Consider the following 25,444-nt stretch of genomic DNA (forward strand, 5'->3'; position numbering starts at 1 on the left):
CTTGAGCTTCTTTGATTTGAAGCCACAGAAAATATCCCATCCTTTGTTAACGTAGTTTCTCATCTCAATATTTACTCTTTACTTGCCCGTGTCTATCACTGTGTTGATAAGGATTTTTCATTTCACTCACTATTCACCTTAGCTAAAGCCATTTCTCCTCACCAGTGCAATGGAGAGCTTTAAACAGTTCAACCTTACATCCGTGAAAGGAAGAATCTCTTCCTGTGGGTTAATTAAATAAAACACTACTCTTATACTTAAAAGATTATGAACATCATAGTTATTTTTGAGTTTTAGGCAAAGTGAAATACATCAAATTAACTCTGGAAATGAAGTTTAGAGTGACCAATGAGAATTACAAAATATTTATTTTATTAAATTATCCAAGCATACTCCTCTGTTAAATAAATAACTCTTAAAAACCCCTGAATCGTTTCAGTGTAAATAACTTTAAGATACAAATGGGGGTTCAAAGATGTATCTCTACAAATGACAGATCCGTGTTTATTCTTCATTTCTTGTTCTTTTAAATAACATAGCCCTCTGCAAACCTACTAGGTCACCTTTGAATATTTGTCAAGGGTCAGGTCAGTACCTGTTTGAAATACCTCAGTTGAAGTTGGAAGTAGTTGTCTGACTGATTGAATTGCAATACTTAAAGCTAGAATTGCTATTAAGAATGAAATGCCATTAATCTTATATGAAGAACTAATTTTTTTTTAATTTTAAGTAATTTTCTACTTGCCTTTGGGGAAAACTTCACACAGTCATCTACGTTCAGTTTCTAATAAGGCTCTCAGAGACAATTACAAGCTGTTAACAATTCCCAGATGCTTTAAAATGAAAAAAGCACACACACGACAAAGGAGTCCAAAGGGCTATTTTGCCTTTGGAGTCATTAGGCAGGTCTCTCACACAAGTGTGGTCATGGATTTTAAGTGGGAAGAAAATCAGTACATTTTTCTGAATTTGAACTCCTACCTGTACTCTAAGTTCCTAAGGAGAGGAAAGTGTCATGAAAATTACTTGAAATTCGGGCTGAGGAGAAAGATCCACTTGAAGAAAAGTAGTTCCCTGGATTAGCTGCTTTCTAATACCACCAGCTTACTTTGTTTATAGTAGTGATAGCAATACACATTCATCAATGTTCCTTATGTAAGAGCACCATCAAATCCACTTAACATTAGATTTTCAACATTTCCTTCTCTCTGTTAATAACTTGTCAATCCAATACCTTGTTTATCTACACAAATATGGTAACGTATAAACAATGACTGCAGGCAAACATTCCAGGATTGTGTGCCTTAGGAAAGATGAATAAATCAACATGTGGGCTCACAAAACAAACAGAATGACTGACTGCTTGCTTTTTTTTTTTAAATTAGATGTCTCATAAAAGAACTGATGTGGGCAGAGGCAACTGTAAAACTACGACGACATAATAGGCCCTGATTGAGCAATCAACTCACTTGTGATGTTGGAAACAGTATGTTTCATCTGGATACCCAGTTATCATCCAGAATTTTAATAACATAACTAAATTGGGCTAAAAATTGTACTTGATCCATATCGGTAGAGGCTATTTGAGCCTCCAGACAGGGACACCAGTGCTCTGGGATTCCGGTCCTACGGTTCTATCATATAAGTTAACTGTCATGGACATTATTTTCTATGTAGGAAGAGATGATAAAAGGCTGAGGTTCATCACACCGGGTCATGGAAATGTACGTATCTGGCAGCCCAGCACATACCAGCTCAGAAAACTGCCATGCCTACAATAGTTGCATCTATTATAAATTCAGAGGAGTGGGACAGAAGGTTCTGGATTAATAAATCCCTAAAAATATACATTTTGTCGACAACTTCAAAATGTTTAGGAATCCAAATCACCTGGGAGAAAAATGAGTGAATTTTAGCAGAAACTAAGGCCAAAGAAAGAAATGGAGTTTATTTCTCCTCCATAATATTCTCATGGTCTAACTCAGGAGCACAGAGTCCAGAGGCAGTAATCTCTACCAAGCCAGCACAGGCAAGATTTAGAACGTATAGCATCTATTCCTCAGTGTTACCCCTTGGTCGACCCCATACCTGACAGAAGAAAGATATGGGAAGATTCTCTTGGTTGTGGCCCCATGATTTCCTAGTGAAAACTTCTGCAATCTCCATTTATAATTTCCATCCTCCACGTTTATTGACTAGCAATTATACACCATTTATATAGAATATGCAAAACAAGAGAACTAAAAAAAGGAAATCACCTTTTCGAAAGATACATATGTGAACAAAGTTCATGAAAATTTTCTCCCCAAACATTGCGGTGGATGTTCTGAGAGTTCAGGTTTCTTTGATCAGCAATCACTAAACCTCAAATGTTGTGTTGATGAAGAAAATCTAGAAATAATCCAGCTAGAAAACTGGGAAATAAAATGGACACAGTCCCTACTAGAACATACAGAAATATTAACATACACAGAATCGGTCAAGAACACTTATTAAGCACATTCTGGAAAGATATATTGACAGCTCTAAGCAGAGACGTCATAATCCTTAATCTCAAGTAATTTCTAATATAAGAGTCAGGACCACCGCAAATAGGCACAGTTATTAAATGACTCAAGGGTATCAGTTTCCTAGTTATAAAAATTTGAGAAATTCAAGATGCTTGATGGTTCGATGTCAGGGAAGCAGTTTGAGCTAATGTGAAAAGATCGTGAAGATGGTAAGATCAGACTGAAATCCTAAAGGAAAGAAGGTAACTGTGGTGAAAATTAGTAAGTTGGTTGGGAATAGGAGAAAGTAGGAACGTGGCATTGGTGACAAGCACAAGCTGACGTTCCAATCTGACCAACGACACCTACCCCTTCTCCAGGCCACCTGTGTGTCCAGCCAAGTGGGTAGGGGACCTGTAGCCCATCACCAAGCCTGTGCATCAGCTTGGGTCTGCATCAGTGTGGAGGAAGGGGCACCTTTTTTCTAATGTATCTGCCACTTGTCATTTGTCTACCTGAAGTGGGCTCCTTTTTTGTGGCCCAAAGACCCAGTATGTGACAGTGGTAGCCTAGTTTGAGAGCTCAGTCATTCATGTACTGATTATTGCAACTGACTCTTAGTTAATTTCCTCTGCCTCAAATTTCTTTTTCTACTATTTGACTTACTTCCTTAAATACTACTTTGTGCCATCTTTGATCAAGAACTGATAGTGGCTTTCATTGCTCTTACATGAGATCTAGTATTTCACCAAGTTATCACTTAATTGAGCCTACCTCCTTCTATATTAATCCATAACTCAGAATCTCTGTACCAACCTAGTCATTTGAGTGCAATCACCCATGCACAACTCCCCTGCCCCACCCCGTGCTTACTGTTTACATCCCCGGACTCTGTTTTGTCCCTTTGCTCTGCTCTGATCATCAAAGCTGTATTTGAAACTTGATGGTTCAGATGAGTGGCCTCGTTGGTGGAAGATGACTGGGGAAAGACATGAGTAACTATACTTCTTTTTTTTTTTTTTTTTTTTGGGGTACGCGGGCCTCTCACTGTTGTGGCCTCTCCCGTTGCGGAGCACAGGCTCCGGATGCGCAGGCTCAGCGGCCATGGCTCACGGGCCCAGCCGCTCAGCAGTATGTGGAATCTTCCCGGACCGGAGCACGAACCCGTGTCCCCTGCATCGGCAGGTGGACTCTCAACCACTGCGCCACCAGGGAAGCCCTATACTTCTTAATATAGTTAAAAACTAGTCTTCTCCAGAAACTTTCTGAGGGACTGATTTCATTTCTCTGATCCTCACTATTTTTATAATTAATAAACTCAGTTGAACAATTGTAGTTTGCACATCATTAAATTAATATTAAAAGACTTCACAAATTATTTTGGTAGAACTTAAAATACTTTTCTCATAAGTAATGAAAATCCAGAGGATATTAAGGGCCAAAACTAATTTTGGTCACTGTCAGTATGCATGCATTTTTCCCCTGTTCCTGGTCCCTGCGGTCTAGACAACCTTCAAATTCAGAAAACTCAGTCTGGAACCATTTTACACTACTTCCCAGGTCTTGAGTGCAAACAGGGGGAGTCAAGTATTTCTTTTCATTCAGCAAAGAAAGTCAATAGTAAATTTGTGTTCAACTCATGCTTCTGCCACTTTCTCCCTCTGTTCAAAATAAGTCAAGGCCTGGATATACGATGTATTGGTTGACATCGTGTCGTCTTTTCAGTGGCCTCCCAGTACCTGGTACTTGTCTGAAGATGAACACAGGCAGGCAAAATCAGGGGAAGAACGTGTGTGTGTGTGTGTGTGTGTGTAGAATACGATAGTCCTGAAAATCTTGCTTTTGGATCCCGTAAAAGAAGTTGATGGGAGCTAACAAAAGGATGCACAGCGGTTTATAAAACCTGTGTCACAGTCACCTTTCCCTTGATAGTTGAAATAAATTAAATCAGCTCTACATCTTATACCTGTCTCTCTGCTTTAATCCCTACATTGATTTTTGACCAAACAGCTTCAGGACTTGAAATAATCGAACCACATCAGGGAAACACAAGTGATCTATTTTTGCTTTCCATCTGATTTTTTATCTTCAATCTTTACTTATAATTATTTTAAAAAGGAATTAAACCAAAACATACAGTAAACAGCTGTCATCTTCTATCAAATATAACTTTTTACTAATGGGCCGAGTTGATATTCTTTCAACCTGTCAGTTGAATGTCAAAAAGCCATTTTTCAAGAATTCAAAACACTTGAACACTAAGAATGCTGACCATTACACTGTCACCTTCATTTTGGACACTGTTTATAGCTTATGTACAAGGAAAAGAAACAGCTTTGTGCAAGGAACTTAGCCATGTTTGGGTAACTGAAAGACATTTTTATTAATTAGTAAGAGCTAAATAATTATACTTCCAAGAATCCATTTCCTCTATGATTTAAGGTGTTTTTAATAAATTTTCAACATATAATGGACAAGATTTTATTTCAGAAGTGTTTGAAAATGGTTCTTTATGACATTTTCTGAATAGAACTTTTTCTTGCCTTGGTCTCTGAGAGAAGATTAGCGACTACCTTTATTCTCTCTTTTTTTCCTGCCAGGTTTTAAAAACACTTCTATAATGCAAGAGTATTTTTTTTTAAAGGTGAGAAATATTTTCTCGATGTGTCTGAAGGAATGGAGTCAACATGAAGAACCTCTTAATATCTCTCCCCCAATATTCCATCAACCCTCTTTTTCATCAAGTTCTAAGCTCCCTCTGTCATCAAGAGGAGTAGAGAAAGCTTTGATGCTGTGAGAGGTGACTATGTACAAAAGCTGCTAACCTCTGGCAAAGGGCCTCCTTAGCACACACAGCTGCTACAGTGGCAGCAGTGGAGGCTGCCCTACATACAAAACCTCCTCTTCTTCCTTCCTGATGCAGGAGGGAATCTCAGCCTGCGGTATAAGCAGAGTCTGTGAACGGGCAGCCACATCCTAGGAAGCCTTGGCTCTAAAAGTCTACACACAGGCCAAGGCACATGAGTTGGCTAGAAGCATATAGAAGAAAGGCAGAAGGAAAGATGGATGGATGGGTAGATGGATAGATGGAAGGATGGAAGGAAGGAAGGAAGGGAGGAAGGAAAAGAGGGAGGGAAGAAGAGGGTGAGAGTAAAGTGAAATAAAATTTCTGTCATCAGTAAATATAGATTCTTTTCTCTGACAGGTCCCTCTGCAGTGAGAAAACTTGCCTGGAAGCAGAGCTGGCAGTCTGAGACAGACTTCCTCCCATTCAACTGGAATGCAGGTCTACACAGGCCTCTCTGTATCTGCCCATCAGTCGCTGAAATACCACTTTTCCTTACACTCACACAGGTTTTGTGGAGCCTGAAGCTTACACAATTTAGGGCTTCATCATGACACAGGAGACAAATAACTAATACAAAGTGAGTACCGGGCCTTGGAAGGAGCCAGCTCAGGTGAGAGGCCCTGAAGGTCAGTTTCAAAGCTTCAAGGCCAGTCTGTTCCTGCTCCCAGCTCTGGAGAAAACTGAGGGAACCAAAGCTCTGATCTGACAAAGTAGCAACCACACTATTAAACATTTATTACCCTTTACTCAATGCTGATTCAGCAAATACCAATCTAACACCTTATTGTTACTGAGGATACACGAGGATTATAAAACCTAGTTACCACCATCAAAAAGTTTTAAAGTAATTGGAAAACTAAAAATTATACAGCTGAAAAAAAAAGAAATTATACAGCTGAAACTTATAGGCTGTTGATACCATGTAGTTTTCAGACTGACTGAATCTTTCTTTTTAATTTTAGGAAAGTGGCAGATCAAAAAAATGGGAAACATCTATTATTGTTAAATCTGTGATTGATGGATTAGCAAGATAAACACTAACATTCGTTAACTGACAACTTACAAAATTCAATCATTAAAGATATTTTGAATAATAAAGTCATGAAAAGGACAAAATAAACCAATCCACAGTGGCTGGCTTTTTCCATTTTTGACACATTAAGGCATCTGTCACCTACTCACCATCAGTTACGATCAGTTTCGTCATGAAGGTTTCAGTTTCTCCTGTGCTGGCTTTGAAGCCACAGCGGTAGAGTCCTGAGTCAGAGGTCCTAATGTGGGGCATGGTGATGAAGGCCCTCCTCATTCCCTGGGTGCAGTTGCTCAGTATCTGTCTTGGGTACTTTGAAGTGTAACTTCTTCCTTGGGACAAGTTGCAGCTAGTTAAGAGGTCAATCTGATGGGGCTGGATCTTTTCCCATGTAACTTCTTGTAACAGCCATTTCGCTCGAGGCTGGCAGGTGAGTGTGACGTTTTTTCCAGGTTCTGAGACTGTCTGGCTATTTGATGGCACAGCTGTCTCAAAACCGTCTGAAAAGAAGCAAATGATTATACTTCGGTCCTCGAATTCTTGGATGCTAAGGCGGAAGCCACCCAGAAAGTTCTATCAAAATGGTTGGTGATGGAGAGGAGACCTTCAAGATGGAGAAAGAGTAAGACGTGGAGATCACCTTCCTCCCAACAAATACATCAGAAATACGTCTACACGTGGAACAGCTCCTACAGAACACCTACTGAACGCTGGCAGAAGACCTCAGACCTCCCAAAAGGCAAGAAACTCCCTACGTACCTGGGTAGGGCAAAATAAGAAAGAAACAACAGAGACAAGAGAATAGGGACAGGACCTGCACCAGTGGGAGGGAGCCGTGAAGGAGGAAAGGAGGAAACGTTTCCACACACCAGAAGCCCCTTTGCCGGTGGAGACTGCGGGTGGCAGAGGGGGAAAGCTTCGGAGCCACAGAGGAGAGCACAGCCACAGGAGTGCAGAGGGCACAGCGGAGAGATTCCCGCACAGAGGATCAGTGCCGACCGGCACTCACCAGCCCGAGAGGCTTGTCTGCTCACCCGCCGGGGCGGGCGGGGTTGGGAGCTGAGGCTCGGGCTTCGGTTGGATCCCAGGGAGAGGACTGGGGTTGGCGGCGTGAACACAGCCTGAAGGGGGCTAGTGCACCATGGCTAGCCGGGAGGGAGTCCGGGAAAAGGTCTGGACCTGCCTAAGAGGTAGGAGACCATTGTTTCAGGGTGCGTGAGGAGACGGGATTCAGAGCACCGCCTAAATGAGCTCCAGAGACAGGCGCAAGCCACGGCTATCAGCGTGGACCCCAGAAACGGGCATGAGACGCTAAGGCTACTGCTGCTGCCACCAAGAAGCCTGTGTGCAAGCACAGGTCACTATCTATATCTCCCCTCCCGGAAGCCTATGCAGCCCGCCACCACCAGGGTCCCGTGATCCAGGGACAACTTCACCAGGAGAACACGCAGCGAGCCTCAGGCTGGTGCAACGTTACGTGGTCTGCATTCCATACCCCTCCCTCCCTCTGACCTGAGTGAGCCACAGCCCCCTAATCAGCTGCTACTTTAACCCCGTCCTGTCTGAGCAAAGAACAGATGCCCTCAGGTGACCTACACGCAGAGGCGGGGCCAAATCCAAAGCTGAACCCCGGGAGCTGTGAGAACAAAGAAGAGAAAGGGAAATCTCTCCCAGCAGCCTCGGGAGCAGCGGATTAAAGCTCCACAATCAACTTGATGCACCTGCATCTGTGGAATACCTGAATAGACAACGAATCATCCCAAATTGAGGCGGTGGACTTTGGGAGCAACTGCAGACTTGGGGTTTTCTTTCTGCATCTAATTTGTTTCTGGTTTTATGTTTATGTTAGTTTAGTACTTAGAGCATATTATCATTGGTAGATTTGTTTATTGATTTGGTTGCTCTCTTCCTCCTTTTTCTTTATATATAGATATAATATTTTTTTTCCTTCTCTTTTTGTGAGTGTGTGTATGTATGCTTCTTTGTGCTTTTGTCAGTATAGCTTTGATTTTACCATTTGTCCTAGGATCTGTCTGTCTATTTTTTATTTGTTTGTTTGTTTAGTATCGTTTTTAGCACTTGTATCATTGGTGGATTTCATTTTTGGTTTCATTGCTCTCTTTTTACTTTCTTTTATTAATTACTTTTTAATAATGATTTTTCATTTTAATAACTTCATTTTATTTTATTTATTTCTTTTCTTTCTTTCTTTTTTGCTCCCTTTTCTCTGAGTTCGGTGGCTGACAGGGTCTTGGTGCTCTGCTCAGGTGTCAGGCCTGTGCCTCTAAGGTGGGAGAGCCGAGTTCAGGACATTGGTCCACCAGAGACCTCCTGGCTCCACGTAACATCAAACAGCGAAAGCTCTCCCAGAGATCTCCGTCTCAATGCTAAGACCCAGCTCCACTCAACAACCAGCAAGCTACAGTGCTGGACACCCTAACCAAACAACCAGTAAGATAGGAACACAACCCCACCCATTAGCAGAGAGACTGCCTAAAATCATAACAAGGTCACAGACACTCCAAAACACACCACCGGACGTGGTCCTGCCCACCAGAAAGACAAGATCCAGCCTCATCCACCAGAACATAGGCACTAGTCCCCTCCACCAGGAAGCCTACACAACCCAAAGAACCAACCTTAGCCACTGGGGGAAGACACCAAAAACAATGGGAACTATGAACCTCCAGCCTGTGAAAAGGAGACCCCAAACACAGTAAGTTAAGCAAAATGAGAAGACAGAGAAACACACAGCAGATGAAGGAGCAAGGTAAAAACCCACCAGACCAAACAAATGAAGAGAAAATAGGCAGTCTACCTGAAAAAGAATTCAGAGTAATGATAGTAAAGACGATCCAAAATCTTGGAAATAGAATGGAGAAAATACAAGAAATGTTTAACAAGGACCTAGAAGAACTAAAGAGCAAACAGTGATGAACAACACGATAAATGAAATTAAAAATTCTCTAGAAGGGATCAATAGCAGAATAACTGACAGAGAAGAACAGATAAGTGACCTGGAAGATAAAATAGTGAAAATAACTACTGCAGAGCAGAATAAAGAAAAAAAAAATGAAAGAATTGAGGACAGTCTCAGAGACCTCAGGGACAACATTAAACCCACGAACATTCAATTTAAAGGGGTCGCAGAAGAAGAAGAGAAAAAGAAAGGGACTGAGAAAATATTTGAAGAGATTATAGTTGAAAACTTCCCTAATATGGGAAAGGAAATAGTTAATCAAGTCCAGGAAGCACAGGGAGTCCCAACAGGATAAATCCAAGGAGAAACATGCAAGACACATATTAATCAAACTGTCAAAAATTAAATACAAAGAAAAAATATTAAAAGCAGCAAGGGAAAAACAACAAATAACATAAAAGGGAATCCCCATAAGGTTAACAGCTGATCTTTCAGCAGAAACTCTACAGGCCAGAAGGGAGTGGCAGGACATATTTAAAGTGATGAAGGGGAAAAACCTACAACCAAGATTACTCTACCCAGCAAGGATCTCATTCAGATATGACGGAGAAATTAAAACATTTACAGATAGGCAAAAATTAAGAGAATTCAGCACCACCAAACCAGCTTTACAACAAATACTAAAGGAACTTCTGAAGGCAGGAAACACAAGAGAAGGAAAAGATCTACAACAACAAACCCAAAACCACTAAGAAAATGGTAATAGGAACATACGTATCGACAATTACCTTAAATGTAAATGGATTAAATGCTCCAACCAAAAGACATAGACTGGCTGAATGGATATAAAAAAAGACCCATATATATGCTGTCTACAAGAGACCCACTTCAGACCTAGGGACACACACAGACTGAAAGTGAGGGGATGGAAGAAAATATTCCACACAAATGGAAATCAAAAGAAAGCTGGGGTAGCAATACTCATATCAGATCAAATAGACTTTCAAATAAAGAATGTTACAAGAGACAAGGAAGGACACTATGTAATGATCAAGGGATCAATCCAAGAAGAAGATATAACAATTATAAATATACATGCACCCAACATCGGAGCACCTCAATACATAAGGCAACTGCTAACAGCTATACAAGAGGAAATCAACAGTAACACAATAATAGTGGGGGACTTTAACAATTCACTTACACCAATGGAGAGATCATCCAAACAGAAAATTAATAAGGAAACACAAGCTTTAAATGACACAATAGACCAGATATATTTAATTGATATTTATATGACATTCGATCCAAAAACAGCAGATTACACTTTCTTCTCAAGTGCACATGGAACATTCTACAGGATAGATCACATCTTGGGTCACAAATCAAGCCTCAGTAAATTTAAGAAAAATGAAATCATATCAAGCATCTTTTCTAACCACAACGCTATGAGATTAGGAATCAATTACAGGGAAAAAAACGTAAAACACAGAAACACATGGAGGCCAAACAATATGTTACTAAATAACCAAGAGATCACTGAAGAAATCAAAGAGGAAGTCAAAAAACACCTAGAGACAAAAGACAATGAAAACACAATGATCCAAAACTTTTGAGATGCAGTAAAAGCAGTTCTAAGAGAGAAGTTTATGGCTATACAAGCCTACCTCAAGAAAAAAGAAAAATCTCAAATAAACAATCTAAGGTTACATCTAAAGGAACTAGAGAAAGAAGAACAAACAAAATCCAAAGATAGCAGAAGGAAAGAAATCATAAAGATCAGAGCCGAAATAAATGAAATAGAAACAAAGAAAACAACAGCAAAGATCAATAAAACTAAAAGCTGGTTGTTTGAGAACATAAAAAATGTTGATAAACCATTAGCCAGACTCATCAAGAAAAAGAGGGACAGGACTCAAATCAATAAAATTAGAAATTAAAAAGGAGAAGTTACAACAGACACCGCAGAAATACAAAGCATCTTAAGAGACTGCTACAAGCAAGTCTATGGCAATAAAATGGACAACCTGGAAGAAATGGACAAGTTCTTAGACAGGTATAACCCTCCAAGACTAAACCAGGAAGAAAGAGAAAATACGAACAGACCAATCACAAGTAATGAAATTGAAAATGTGATTAAAAATCGTCCAAGGAACAAAATCCAGGACCAGATGGTTTCACAGGTGAATTCTATCAAACATTTAGAGAAGAGTTAACACTCATCATTCCCAAACTCTTCCAAAAAATTGCAGAGGAAGGAAAACTCCCAATTTCATTCTATGAGGCCCCCATCACCCTGATACCAAAACCAGACAAAGATACTACAAAAAAAGAAAGTTACAGACCAATATCACTGATGAATATAGGTGCAAAATTCCTCAACAAAATAGTAGCAAACAGAATCCAACAACACATTAAACGGATCCCATGATCAAGTGGGATTTACCCCAGAGATGTAAGGTTTCTTCAATATATGCAAATCAATCAGTGTGATACACCATATTAACAAATAGAAAAATAAAAACCATACGATCATCTCAGTAGATGCAGAAAAAGCTTTTGACAAAATTCAACACCGATTTATGATAAAAACTCTCCAGAAAGTGGGCATAGAGGGAACCTATTTCAACATAATAAAGGCCATATACGACAAACCCACAGCAAACATCATTCTCAATGGTAAAAAACTTAAAGCATTGTTCTAAGTTCAGGAACAAGACAAGGATGTCCACTCTCACCACTCTTATTCAACATAGTTTTGGAAGTTTTAGCCACAGCAATCAGAGAAGAAAAGGAAATAAAAGGAATCCAAATAGGAAAAGAAGAAGTTAAGCTGTTGCTGTTTACAGATGACATGATGCTATATATAGAGAATCCTAAAGATGCTACCAGAAAACTATTAGAGGTAATCAATGAATTTGGCAAAGTAGCAGGATGCAAAATTAAGGCACAGAAGTCTCTTGCATTCCTATACACTAATGATGAAAAATCTGAAAGATAAGTTAAGGAAACACTCACATTTACCATTGCAACAAGAAGAATAAAATACCTAGGAATAAACCTACCTAAGGAGACAAAAGACCTGTATGCAGAAAACTATAAGACACTGATGAAAGAAAGTAAAGATGATACAGAAGGAGAGATATACCATGTTCTTGGATTGGAAGAATCAACATTGTGAAAATGACTATACTACCATAAGCAATCTACAGATTCAATTCAATCCCTATCAAACTACCAATGGCTTTTTTCACAGAACTGGAACAAAAAATTTCACAATTTGTATGGAAACACAAAAGACCCCAAATAGTCAAAGCAATCTGGAGAAAGAAAAACGGAGCTGGAGGAATCAGGCTCCTGGACTTCACACTATACAACAAAGTTACAGTAATCAAGACAGTATGGTACTGGCACAAAAACAGAAATATAGATCAGTGGAACAGGATAGAAATCCCAGAGATAAACCAAACACATATGGTCACCTTATTTTTGATAAAGGAGGCAAGAATATACAATGGAGAAAAGACAGCCTCTTCAATAAATGGTGCTGGAAAACCTGGACAGCTACATGTAAAAGAATGAAATTAGAACACTCCCTAATACCATAGACAAAAATAAACTCAAAATGGATTAAAGACCTAAATGTAAGGCCAGACACTAGAAAAGTCTTAGCGGAAAACATAGGCAGAACACTCTATGACATAAATCACAGCAAGATCCTTTTTGACCCATCTCCTACAGAAATGGAAATAAAAACAAAAATAAACAAATGGGACCTAATGAAACTTAAAAGCTTTCACACAGCAAAGGAAAACGTAAACAAGATGAAAAGACAACTTTCTGAATGGGAGAAAATATCTGCAAATGAAGTAACTGACAAAGGATTAATCTCCAAAATTTACAAGCAGCTCATACAGCTCAATATCAATAAAACAAACAACCCAATCCAAAAATGGGCAGAAGACCTAAATAGCCATTTCTCCAAAGAAGATATACAGACTGCCAACAAACACATGAAAGAATGCTCAACATCATTAATCATTAGAGAAATGCAAATCAAAACTACAATGAGATATCACCTCACACCAGTCAGAATGGCCATCATCAAAAAATCTACAAACAATAAATGCTGGAGAGGGTGTGGAGAAAAGGGAACCCTCTTGCACTGTTGGTGGGAGTGTAAATTGATACAGCCACTATGGAGAACAGTATGGAGGTTCCTTAACAAACTAAAAATAGAACTACCCTACAACCCAGGAATACCACTCCTGGACATATACCCTGAGAAAACCATAATTTAAAAAGAGTCATGTACCATAATGTACAATGCAGCTCTATTTACAATAGCCAGGACATGGAAGCAACCTAAGTGTCCAGCGACAGATGAATGGATAAAGAAGATGTGGCACATATATATAATGGAATATTACTTAGCCATAAAAAGAAATGAAATTGAGTTATTTGTAGTGAAGTGGATGGACCTAGAGTCTGTCATACAGAGTGAAGTAAGTCAGAAAGACAAAAACAAATACTGTATGCTAACACATATATATATGGAATCTAAATACAAAAAACAAACCAAAAACAATGTTCTGAAGAACCTAGGGCAGGACAGGAATAAAGATGCAGACACAGAGAATGGACTTGAGGACACGGGGTGGGGGAAGGGTTAGCTGGGACGAAGTGAGATAGTGGCAGGGACTTATATATACTACCAAATGCAGAATAGATAGCTAGTGGGAGGTAGCCGCATAGCACAGGGAGATCAACTCGGTGCTTTGTGACCACCTAGAGGGGTGGGATAGGGAGAGTGGGAGGGAGACGCAAGAGGGTGGAGATATGGGGATATATGTATATGTATAGCTGATTCACTTTGTTATAAAGCAGAAACTAACACACCATTGTAAAGCAATTATACTCCAATAAAGATGTTAAAAAAATTAATTAATTTAAAAAATGATTGGTGATGTTATTTCACATAGTTTCACTAATTGTAAATATCTTTATATCACATTTTATGTAAGAAAAAGGCTTTTGAAAGAGGCTAGAACATAAATAGAGAAGAGGATATGACTGTTCACCCATATTCCTTCAATTTTTACTCTGTTAACTGTATAATAAGAAACATAATTGAACCCCCTGGAGTTTTTCTTGGTAGTGATCATATCAAGAGGCTGAATTTCACAGTACTGTTCTGTGGTAATGCTGGGCTGGTGACTCAAACACTGAGTGTTTAAGTATCAAATATCCAGCTTTTTATCATACCGACTAAGATTTCAATGGTCGTAAAAGAGAGAGAAAATCATTTTCATTGAATATATACATAAACTTATTTTTCAGATATATGAGTTGTCTTATGCAGAGATAGGGTAGGGACCCACATGTGATATGAATTCCTGGATACTAAGAAGGTCATCCAGTATTCTCCTACCTTCCTACCACCACAGCTAGAATACCCAGCACAGAGCACTCAGTAAATATTCACTAGCTAAGTAAGTCAGTAGTTCATATAGTGTGGTCTGAAGACCCCAGGGAGTTTCTGTATCTCCCTCTGAGACCTGCAAAATCAAACTTATTTTAATAGTTATATTAAGATTTAATTTACCTTTTTAACTCTTATCATACAAGAATATATATATATATTCTTAGAAATTCACTCATATAAGAAGATACTGATGTTTTCAGAGGCTCTGATGGCTAATGGGTATGTGCTTATAAATTCTGGTCTTTTCAGTTTTACTTAATTTTAATTTCTAATACAGTAAATATTGATGGTTATAACACACATAAACAAAAAACTCTTTGGGGTCCTCAATAACTTTAAGAGAGTAAAGGGAAAAAATAATTATAAAATTCATATGGAACCACAAAAGACCACAAATAGCCAAAACAATCTCAGAAAAGAACAAAGCTGGAGGCATCACACTTCATGATCTCAAACTATATTACAAAGCTCCAATAATTAAAATAGTGTGGTACTGGCATAAAGACATAAATACAGACCAATGAAAGAGACTAGAAAGCCCATAAGTAAATCCACACATGCATGGTCAACTGATCTTCAACAGAGTATCAAGAATACACAATGGGAAAAGGATTGTCTCTTCAACAAATGTAGTTGGAAAAACTGGATATACACTTTGTGAAAGAATGAAATTGGACCATTATCTTACACCATACATAAAAATCAACTCAAAATGGATTAAAGACTTAAACGTAGTATCTGATACTCCAAAACTCCTGAAGAAAACATATTATGACTTTGGCCTTGGTAATGATCTCCTGGATATGACACCAAAAGCACAGGCAATAGAGCAAAAATAGGCCAGTGGGACTACATCAAACTAAAAGGCTTCTGAACTGCAAAGGAAAAAATCAACAGAGAGAAAAAAAACACCTAAAGAACAAGAGAAATATTTGTAAACCTTATATCTGATAAGGGTTAATTTCCAAAATATATAAGGAATTCCTATAGCTCAACAGCAAAATAAACTAATTGCCCAATTTAAAAAATGGACTAAAGACTTGATTTACATAATAAGACATATAAATGGTCAACAGATACATGAAAAGATGCTCAATGTCACTAATCACTGGGGAAAGGCAAACCAAAACCACAATGAGATATCACCTTCATCTGTTAGGATGACTAATATAAAAGGAAGGAAGGAAGGAATGGAGGGAGAGAGGGGAGGGAGAGGAAGGAAGAAAGAAATTAGTTGTTGGTGACGATGTGGAGAAATTGGAAATTTTGTATATTGTTTGTAGGAAGGTAAAATGGTACAGCCTCTATGGAAAACATTATGGAGGTTACTTTAAAAAATTAAAAATAGGACTACCACGTGATTCAGCAATACCACTTATGGGTATTCATCCAGAAGCAGCACTCCTATATTTATTGCAGCACTATTCAAACAGCCAAGACATGGAAGCAACCTAAATGTCCATCGATGGATAAGTGGATAAAGAAAATGTGGAATATACATACAATGAGATATTATTCAGCCTTAAAGAGAAGAAAACTGTGCAATATGAGACAACAGGGATGAACCTGGAGGACTCTATGCTAAGTGAAATAAGCCCATCACAGAAGGACAAATACTGCATGATTTCACTTATATGAAGTATCTAAAATAGTCAAGTCATAGAAGCAAAGAATAGAACAGTGGTTTCCAGGGTCTGGGAGAAGGAAGAAATGAGGAGTTGCTAATCAATGGGTATGAAATTTCAGTTATGCAAGATAAATAAGCTCTCAAGATGTGCTGTACAACATAGTGCATGTAGGTAACAATACTGCTTGTATACTAAAAAACCTGTTAAGAATTTAGATCACATATTAAATGGTCTTACCACAATAAAAAAAAATGTTAAGAGTGTAAAGGGATCCTGAGAGCAAGCAGTTTAAGAACTTGATCTAGAGAATAAACTTCAGGAACTATTTTTCAAAATTACAATAGCCCAGAATGGTAACATGTCTATCTATATAGTAGTTATTAACACCTTTTTAATTTGATAGCTTCACAGTTGCCAACAAGGAATTCTGACCTAGTGTCTAAGTAAAAAGAACAGTAACGGTGTCATAAAGCACAGAGACTCCAGATAAGAAATGCAGGAAGGTGAGAGCTTCTGTCACAGCCTCTACCTGTGTCACAAATTTGTTCAGGGCTTGTCTGGGAGCCACTTTCTTGTCTTCCAATTAAAAAAGCAAAGAAGGGCAACAAAAGCAAATATAAACAATGGGACCATATTAAACAAAAAACTTTTGCACAGCAAAGGGAGCCATCAACAAAACAAAAAGGCAACCACTGAATGGGAGAAGATATTTGCAAGTGATATATCTGATAAGGGGCTGATATCCAAAATATTTAAAGAACTCACACAACTCAATTTCACAAAAGCAAATAACTCAATTTAAAAATGGGCAGAGGGCTTCCCTGGTGGTGCAGTGGTTGAGAGTCTGCCTGCCGATGCAGGGGACACGGGTTCGTGCCCCGGTCCGGGAAGATCCCACGTGCCGCGGAGCGGCTGGGCCCGTGAGCCATGGCCGCTAAGCCTGCACGTCCGGAGCCTGTGCTCCGCAACGGGAGAGGCCACAGCAGTGAGAGGCGTGTGTACCGCAAAAAAAATAAATAAAAATGGGCAGAGGACCTGAATAGACATTTTTCTAAAGAAGACATATACAGATGGCCAACAGACACATGAAAAGATGCTCAACATCACTAATCATCAGGGAAATGCAAATCAAAACCACAATAAGATACCACCTCACACTTGTCAAAACGGCTATTATCAAAAAAACAAGACAGGGCTTCCCTGGTGGCGCAGTGGTTGAGGGCCCGCCTGCCGATGCAGGGGGCGTGGGTTCGTGCCCCGATCCGGGAGGATCCCGCGTGCCGCGGAGCGGCTGGGCCCGTGAGCCATGGCCGCTGAGCCTGCGCGTCCGGAGCCTGTGCTCTGCAATTGGAGAGGCCACAGCAGTGAGAGGCCCGCGTACCGCAAAAAAAAAAAAAAAAAAAAAAAAGACAAGACATAACAAGTACTGGCGAGGATGAGGAAAGAAGGGAACCCTTGTGCACTATTGGTGGGAACATAATAAATTGGTACAGCCACTGTGGAAAACAGTATGGATGTTCCTCAAAAAATTAAAAATGTAACTACAGTATGATCCAGCAATTTCACTTTTGGGTATTTATCCAAAGAAAATGAAAACACTAATTTGAAAAGATACATGCACCCCTATATTCACTGCAGCATTATTTACAATGGCCAAGGTATGGAAGCAACCTAAGTGTCCATCAACAGATGAATGGATAAAGAAGATGTGGTACATATATACACAATGGACTATTACTCAGCCATTAAAAGATAATGAAATCTTGCTCTTTGAAACATCATGGATGGACCTAGAGGGTATTTTGCTAAGTGAAATAAGTCATATAGAGAAAGAAATACCATATGATTTCATTTGTATGAGTAATCTAAAAAAAATAAAACAAATGAACAAACAAAACAAAACAGAAGCAGACTTATAGATACAGAGAACAAGCTGGCGGTTGCCAGTGGGGAAGGGAATGGGAGGTTAGGTGAAACAGGTGAAAGGGATTAAGAAATACAAATTTCCAGTTATAAAATAAATATCGGGGATGTAATGTACAGCATGGGGACTATAGTTAATAATACTGTACTGGGAATTCCCTGGTGGTCCAGGGGTTAGGACACAGCGCTTTCACTGCCATGGGTCCAGGTTTAATCCCTGGTCGGGAACTAAGATCCCTGCAAGCCATGTGGTGCAGTCAAAAAAATAATAATAATATTGTATTAATTTTGTATGGTGACAGATGAACTAGACTCATCGTGGTGATCAATTCGTAATGAATATAAATGTGGAACCACTGTGTCGTACACCTGAAACTAATATAATGTTGCTTGTAAACTATACTTCAAAAAAAGAAAAAAAAAGAGTAGAGAAGAGAGGACAGGAGAGGAGAAGAGAAGGGAAACCATCCTTGAAAAAAATTTATTTTAAAATACGATAAGACGTGCTATCTGTGTTAAACTACAATATTGTGTCTATGAGTCTCATATCTACCAAAAACTAGCTTCCTTTCTTCAGCAAGTGGTTCCATGTGACAAAATGCTGGAAAGAGAAACCACAGCCCTCCAGTTTACAACCCGAAACCTTACAGCTATTTACCAAAGTTAACACTTCACCCACATAACAAGCACACAGAAAACATTTCATCTCTAAGTAAGGTGAGACAAGACCAGGGCAAAAGAAGAAGAAAAGGGAGAACACTCATAAGAAATGGAAAAAGTAAGAAAATAAAAGCTTAAAGGAAACGAATGAGAAATTAAAATTCATACAGGGAAAGGAAGGTATGAGAAAAGAGAAGGAAACTGTGGGACAATATAAATAAAAGGCAAAATCAGATACGGGACACTGTGTTGGGAAAATGAAAGAACATAAACAGAATTTTAACAAGAAGGAGAAACAAAATTTTCTGTGAGCCATGCTGGACCCTGGAAAATAAGAGGCAGGCTTGCCCTTGCCCCAGTTTTGCTGTCTGTCTTCAGGGCCAACGCACCTGTTTCGTTTTGTTTGGTTTGGTTTTCCTCTGTGGGTCTTGCTCGGGGGTCTCAGGTGGAGCTGTCCCTTGGGGAGCAAGTACGGGGAGGCTTTCACAGCACAGGCTCTGTGTAAGGACCCGAGCCACCTGTCAACAGACGAAGACTGGACCTGAAGGCCGCAGGCCCTGCCCCAGGAGCAGGTGGCTGAGAAGCACAGAGTAACCCCACTTAACCTCTCCTGATGAACAGAATAGCCGACTGGTGTCAGAGGAAAATCCAGACCCAGCTGAGGTCTGCAGTACCTGCCTCGCCTTGCATGCTCGTTGATGCTCAGGCCACCTGATCCCCCTGCTGGGCACGTGTAAAGTGACATGAAATGACCCCAAAAACAACAACCAGAGAGACCGCATGTCACAAGAAGACCCGGCATCTGGAGGTGCTTGGAATTGGAAAGGGAATCTACTTAAAATAGGGATCAAAATGTCATCGTTAATAGGGAAGGAAAAGTTTGATTAGGATTTAATTGTAAAAACAGAAACAAAAATAATAAAAAGCAGTTAATTTTATATTTCTATTTAGTTATATATTAATTCACAGCACACACATAGAATAGTCTGTGCTGTGTTTTGTTTGAAAGACTATTTTTTAGAACAGTTTCAGGTTTACAACAAAGCTGAGAGGAAGGTACAGAAATTTACTTAATACCTCCCTGCCCTTGCGCACACACGCACGCACACACACACACAGCCTCCCCCATTATCAACATCATACGCCAGAATGATACATTTTTTACCAAGGGTGAACTAACACATCATAACCACACAAAATTCATAATTTACCTTAGGGATTACTCTTGGTGTTGTACATTCTATGCGTTTGGACAGATGTACAATGACATGTATCCATCACTACAATGTCATACAAAGGAGTTTCCCTACCCTAAAATCCTCTGGGCCCTGCCTAATCATCCCTCCCTCTGCTCAATCCCTGGCAACCATTGATTTTTTTATTGCCTCCATAGTTTTACCTTTTCCAGAGTGTCATATAGTTGGAATCATACAGTACGTAGCCTTTTCATATTGTCTTCTTTCACTTAGTAATATAGATTTAAGATTCTCCTGTGTTTGCATGTTTGATAGCTTGTTTCTTTTTAGCATTAAGTAATATTTCATCATCTGATGTAACACAGTACCATTCACCTACTGAAGGACATCTTAGTTGCTTCCAAGTTTGGGAACTTACGAATAAAGCTGCTATAAACAACCATGTGCAGGTTTTTGTGTGGATATAAATGTTCAATTCCTTTGGGCAAATGCCAAGAAGCATGATTGTTGGATTGAATGGCAAGAGGTTGTTTAGTTGTGTAAGGAACTGACAAACTGTCTTCCAAAGTGGCTGCACCACTTTGCATTCTCAGCAGCAATGAATGAGGGTTCCTGTCGCTCCCCTTTCTCACCAGCATTGGGTGTTGTCAGTGTTCTGGATTCTGGCCATTCTAATAGGTTTGTCTGTGTGTTGTTTTCACATGATATTTTGTTGTAGAATAACATGACGAAATCCTCTGTACTTTGAATGTGATTTTTCTGGCAAGATAATAGATCATTTTTGAAAATTATTTCAGTGCTTCATCACCTTTTCCAAGCACCATTCAGTCCCTGGTTACTACAAACATTCCTGGGTACCCTGTGCATCACACCACTGCCCCAGCCCACCGTCACATCCCAGCTGCTCACACTTCCTCCTTCACAGTTCTCACTGGTCATTGGCTCTGCATGCAGTTTGAGCAGCTCTGCAACAAAAGTCATCAAATTCATAAAACCCTGAGATTTTTTTTACTATAAACTTCATAAACCCAGACCTTGGTATAGATGTTTATATATCATTCTATCCTTAGGACTTAGAACAGTGCTTGACATATAGTAAAACATCAATCACTATTTTTCTAATAAAAAATTAATTTGCAGTTTCACTTGGCAGACAATATGCAATGTGTATCCATTGATAATATTAAGAAATGTGTTTAGAATCACATTTGTAATGCCTAAACGAATTAATGTTTCCGGGCAACAATCATCAATGCCAGCAAATTCACAAAAAAAGGCACTCATGTCTCCACAGCACCACATTGGAAGTAGTAGCCTTGCCCAAATCATCAAACCTGACTTGGATCAAGCCTCAAAATCTAGTGACCAATTTGCAGAAGTACCAAGAGCAGAGAAATATGTCAGATGACACCCTGGCAAGCAGTCCCTGGGGATATGGAAGACTCAAAACACCTCAGCACTGAATAGGATCTCTCCCAGGCCTGAAAATCAACTTCAGGCACTGACTCTCTCTCTTCTTCCCCATCCGTTCATAATTCTGCAGGGAACCCATTGCTCCCCTGAATGTGCCTAATCAATTCTTACATGAGCTTCAGTGCAATGAGCACCATTTCCGCCAAATCCAGCACTGCAAACGTCACCAATGTTCTTGACATTCAGAACTGGATCTTGCCCTCCTGGAAACGCCTTGGCTTCTGTGACACTGCACTTTCCTGCTTGTCCGCCGTCCTTCCTGACCTGCCCCGGTCTCCTTTAGGGGTCCCTCTTTCTTTGCTGGTCTTTTAAAATGCCGTCGTTCCGCCAGGACTCCACTGCTCCCCCCCACTCCACTCCCCATCCCTGGTCATCCCACCTGCTCTCCAGAGGAAGGCCAAGTCAACAGCCCCTGCTCAGTGCGACCTCTCCCCAGGGTAAAGCCTGAGACAACACCTTCTTCTTCTGATGTTTAAAACAGGCTAAAAATTAAGCAGCCAGAGTTGCCTGAAGCTTTCTGCAGGAGCACTGCTTTTACACCAGCTAATGAGAAGTGATCGGAGCAGTAGCTTTGCACACTCCCAGCTGTGCCTAGACTATGTATGTGCTCAGGTGAGAACTTTTCTAGAAACTCGTTAATATAAGGTGTTCCCTACAAATGCAAAATAAAATGTTGGCTGCATGGGACTGTGGAAGTATTCTAAAGTGACCTGAGATGAAGCTCTCAAAAATAGCAAGCAATTGCTAAGAGAGTACATCTTAAAATTTCTCAGCACAAGAAAATTTAAAATTCTCTATCTATATACATAGGGTGATGGAGGTGAACTAGATTTACTGTGGTGACCATTTTGCAATGTATACAAATATCAAATCATTATGCTGTACACCTGAAGTTAACAATGTTATATGTCAATTATACCTCAATACTAAATCAATTCATTAAAGGCGAAAAAGGCAAGCAAAAGAAACAGAAACACAAATTCCTGATCACAAGCAGGCCACAAGGTTCAGAAAGAAGAGCAGTGGCCCTTGTGGGGCTCAAAGGGCACAGGCAGCGTGGGGAAGAAGCTGCGGGTGGAAGGAGGAACACAGACTCGAAGGCCGAATTGCCACGTATGACTTTGCCTCCCCCCAGCTCCGCCTGCGACAGGCACAGAGTGACACAGAACTGAGGTGTCGAGCAGCTTCAAGCAGAACAGAAATAGAGCACCCACAGTGAGCTGTATGGACTACACACTCCGACCACCCCACAGACTCCTGTGAAGTCACCATTTCAAATGTAGAAAGCAATGAAAGTAGTGACGGCATTTCTCCAAAAAGCTGGAATCCTCCCAGGTGATGTTTGCAGGTGGTGTGGGCTGAACTGTATCCCCCAAGATTCCTAAGTTGAAACCCTAAGCTCCAGCACCTCAGAATGTGACCTTATTGGAAACGGGTTGTTGAAGATGTAATTAGTTAAGATGAGGTCATGCTGAAGTAGGATGGGCCCTGATCCAACAGGACTGGTATCCTTATAAAAGATGGAAATTGAGACACAGACTTGCACACAGGGAGCATGTTGTGTGAAGATGAAGGCAGAGATCAGGGTGACGTGTCCACAAGCCAAGGAATGCCAACGATTGCCAGAAACCACCAGAAGCTGGGAGAGAGGATGGAACAGATTCTCCCTCCTGGCCTCAGGAGGGACCAATCCTGCAACACCTTCATCTCAGGCATCCAACCTCCAGAGCTGCAAGGTAATACACTGCTGTTGTCTAAGCCACCCAGCCAGTTATCTTGTTCTAGCAGCCCTAGCAGACTAATGCTGGGGGTGAGGACTTCACTGGCTGAATTTCCAGTACAATCTGGATCTTGCCAGAACTGATCAGAAGCAGCAAGGCCGTCAGGTTAGGGACATGGGCAGTCTTCACAACTCCTCTCCCCATGTGTTTTGTGTCTTTCATTTAAAGTGCAAATAAGAGGTAAAGGAGCCAAACAAGATAAAAATAAGCTAATAGATTTCTTGATGGAAAAGCACAGATAAAGTGGGAAGAATGAGAGCTGCGTCAAGAGATAAAAACACAGGCCAACAAAGTCATCACGGAGGCAGGCCCAGCGAGGCCATTTGTTTAAACAAAAGAAGTAACTAGAATGAGGCAGGTGTGTCCTGGATAGCAAGTCAGAGATTCGGCCCAAAAAATATACAGTAAGACAAGGTTTGCAACATGTCCAAAATGCAATGACCCACTCTGGGCATCGAAGAGTAAAAGGCTTGCAACTCAGCCTGGAAGGACTTGTGATTAAAATTCCCTGTGATTCAAAGCAGCTGCTGTGGCTGTAGCACCCAGTCCAGAGCCCAGCTGCCCCCAGAAGTCTCATGGAGCTCCTAGATGCTCCAGGAGGTCTGTGGGAAGGGTGACCATGCCTTCTCACACTGTAAATTTTCCTCATGGTTTTTTTTTTTTTTTTAATTGGAGTATAGTTGATTTGCAATGTTGTGTTGTTTCAGGTATATAGCAAAGTGAATTAGTTATACATATACATATGCCCACTCTTTATTTTTTTTTTAGAGTCTTTTCCCACAGAGGCCATTACAGAGTACTTAGTAGAATTCCCTGTGCTATACAGCAGGTTCTTAGTTACCTAGTTTATATATAATAGTGTGTATATGTCAATCCCAATCTCCCAATTAACCCTCATAGGTCTTAATTGTTGAAAGAACAACACTGCAATCTCTCTGTCATGGTACAATGAGAATGATGCTTTTTATTTAAGGCAGTAGCACAAGGTTTGTTGAAAAAGTTTAAAATTTGGGCAACTCTGCAATTTCTACCGACTAGAAAAAGAAATGACTCATGGGATATAAGAATTTTAAACAGTCTAGTTCTAAGGTCTTATAAAACCAATAGATGGCAATACTTCCCAGGAGTATTGGCTTGTTTTCTGCTAAAATGTTAGCAATTGACCTCCCAGATTTGGAAATTTAACGTAGAGTTTCTGCATGGCAGAGTTTCACAGAAAAAGAATCAGAGATTAACACTAACCCTAATCATCCCCTACTAGAGAACATGTCACATTAGTGAATTGTCTAGACTACATTAAAGCATTTGGTCTCAGATACTTTAAACATTTTTAACATATTTTAAAAGCAAAATAATAAACCTTGAATGAGTCCTTATTATGTGTCCACACTAAATGCATGACATGTGCTAACAGATTTAATCCTCAGACCAGCCATCAGAGGTGAGTCTCCCAGCTGGCTGACAGCGCAGAAGGGATTCCCCCCCCGACCCCCGGGCAGGGGTTTATGGAGCCGCCCTGGCCCTCATCTCTGGGAAGGGTCTACATGTGATACTCAGAGTTTTCCTCTCCACCCTGCAACTGGGCTAGATTGCACAGACGCAAAATAGGCTCCCAGGAAGCCCTTCTTTCTAAATATCTTATTTTATGATGCCTTAAACCCTATAATTAGAAATCAGTTTCTTTACTTGTCCTTGTTAAAATGCACATAACAACCTCAGCTCTTGGCAGGCGCCAACACACGGTGTGAAATCGTCCATTAGATTGCTTTCTGAGTGGAAGGAAAGCAGGTGAGTGGCCTGGAACAGACAGGCTGTAGCAAAGGACACTGAGAAGAGGTAGGAGCCAGCCTGGCACAGGCCATGATGTTCCCGGGGGGGCAAAGGGCAGCGGAGAGGGTGCACCTGTGAGTGCAGGGAAGGGGCGGGTGGAGACATAAGCAGGGAGACAGATTACAAATGGGCTTCCCTGGTGGCACAGTGGTTGAGAGTCCGCCAGCCGATGCAGGGGACA

General features: G+C 40.3%; 1 protein-coding gene across 1 annotated transcript in view; it reads right to left on the bottom strand.

Moving 5' to 3' along the window:
• The window catches only part of CD226 (CD226 molecule), an 89,874-nt gene that overhangs the window by 21,430 nt on the left and 43,000 nt on the right, over positions 1-25,444 (bottom strand). Inside the window, exon 3 of the mRNA XM_030868149.2 lies at positions 6,520-6,867. Coding sequence (XP_030724009.2) covers positions 6,520-6,867 — 348 coding nt within the window. The remainder of the gene's footprint in view (positions 1-6,519; positions 6,868-25,444) is intronic.

Source organism: Globicephala melas, chromosome 13 (assembly GCF_963455315.2).
Source record: "Globicephala melas chromosome 13, mGloMel1.2, whole genome shotgun sequence".
Taxonomy (NCBI): Eukaryota; Metazoa; Chordata; class Mammalia; order Artiodactyla; family Delphinidae; genus Globicephala; species Globicephala melas.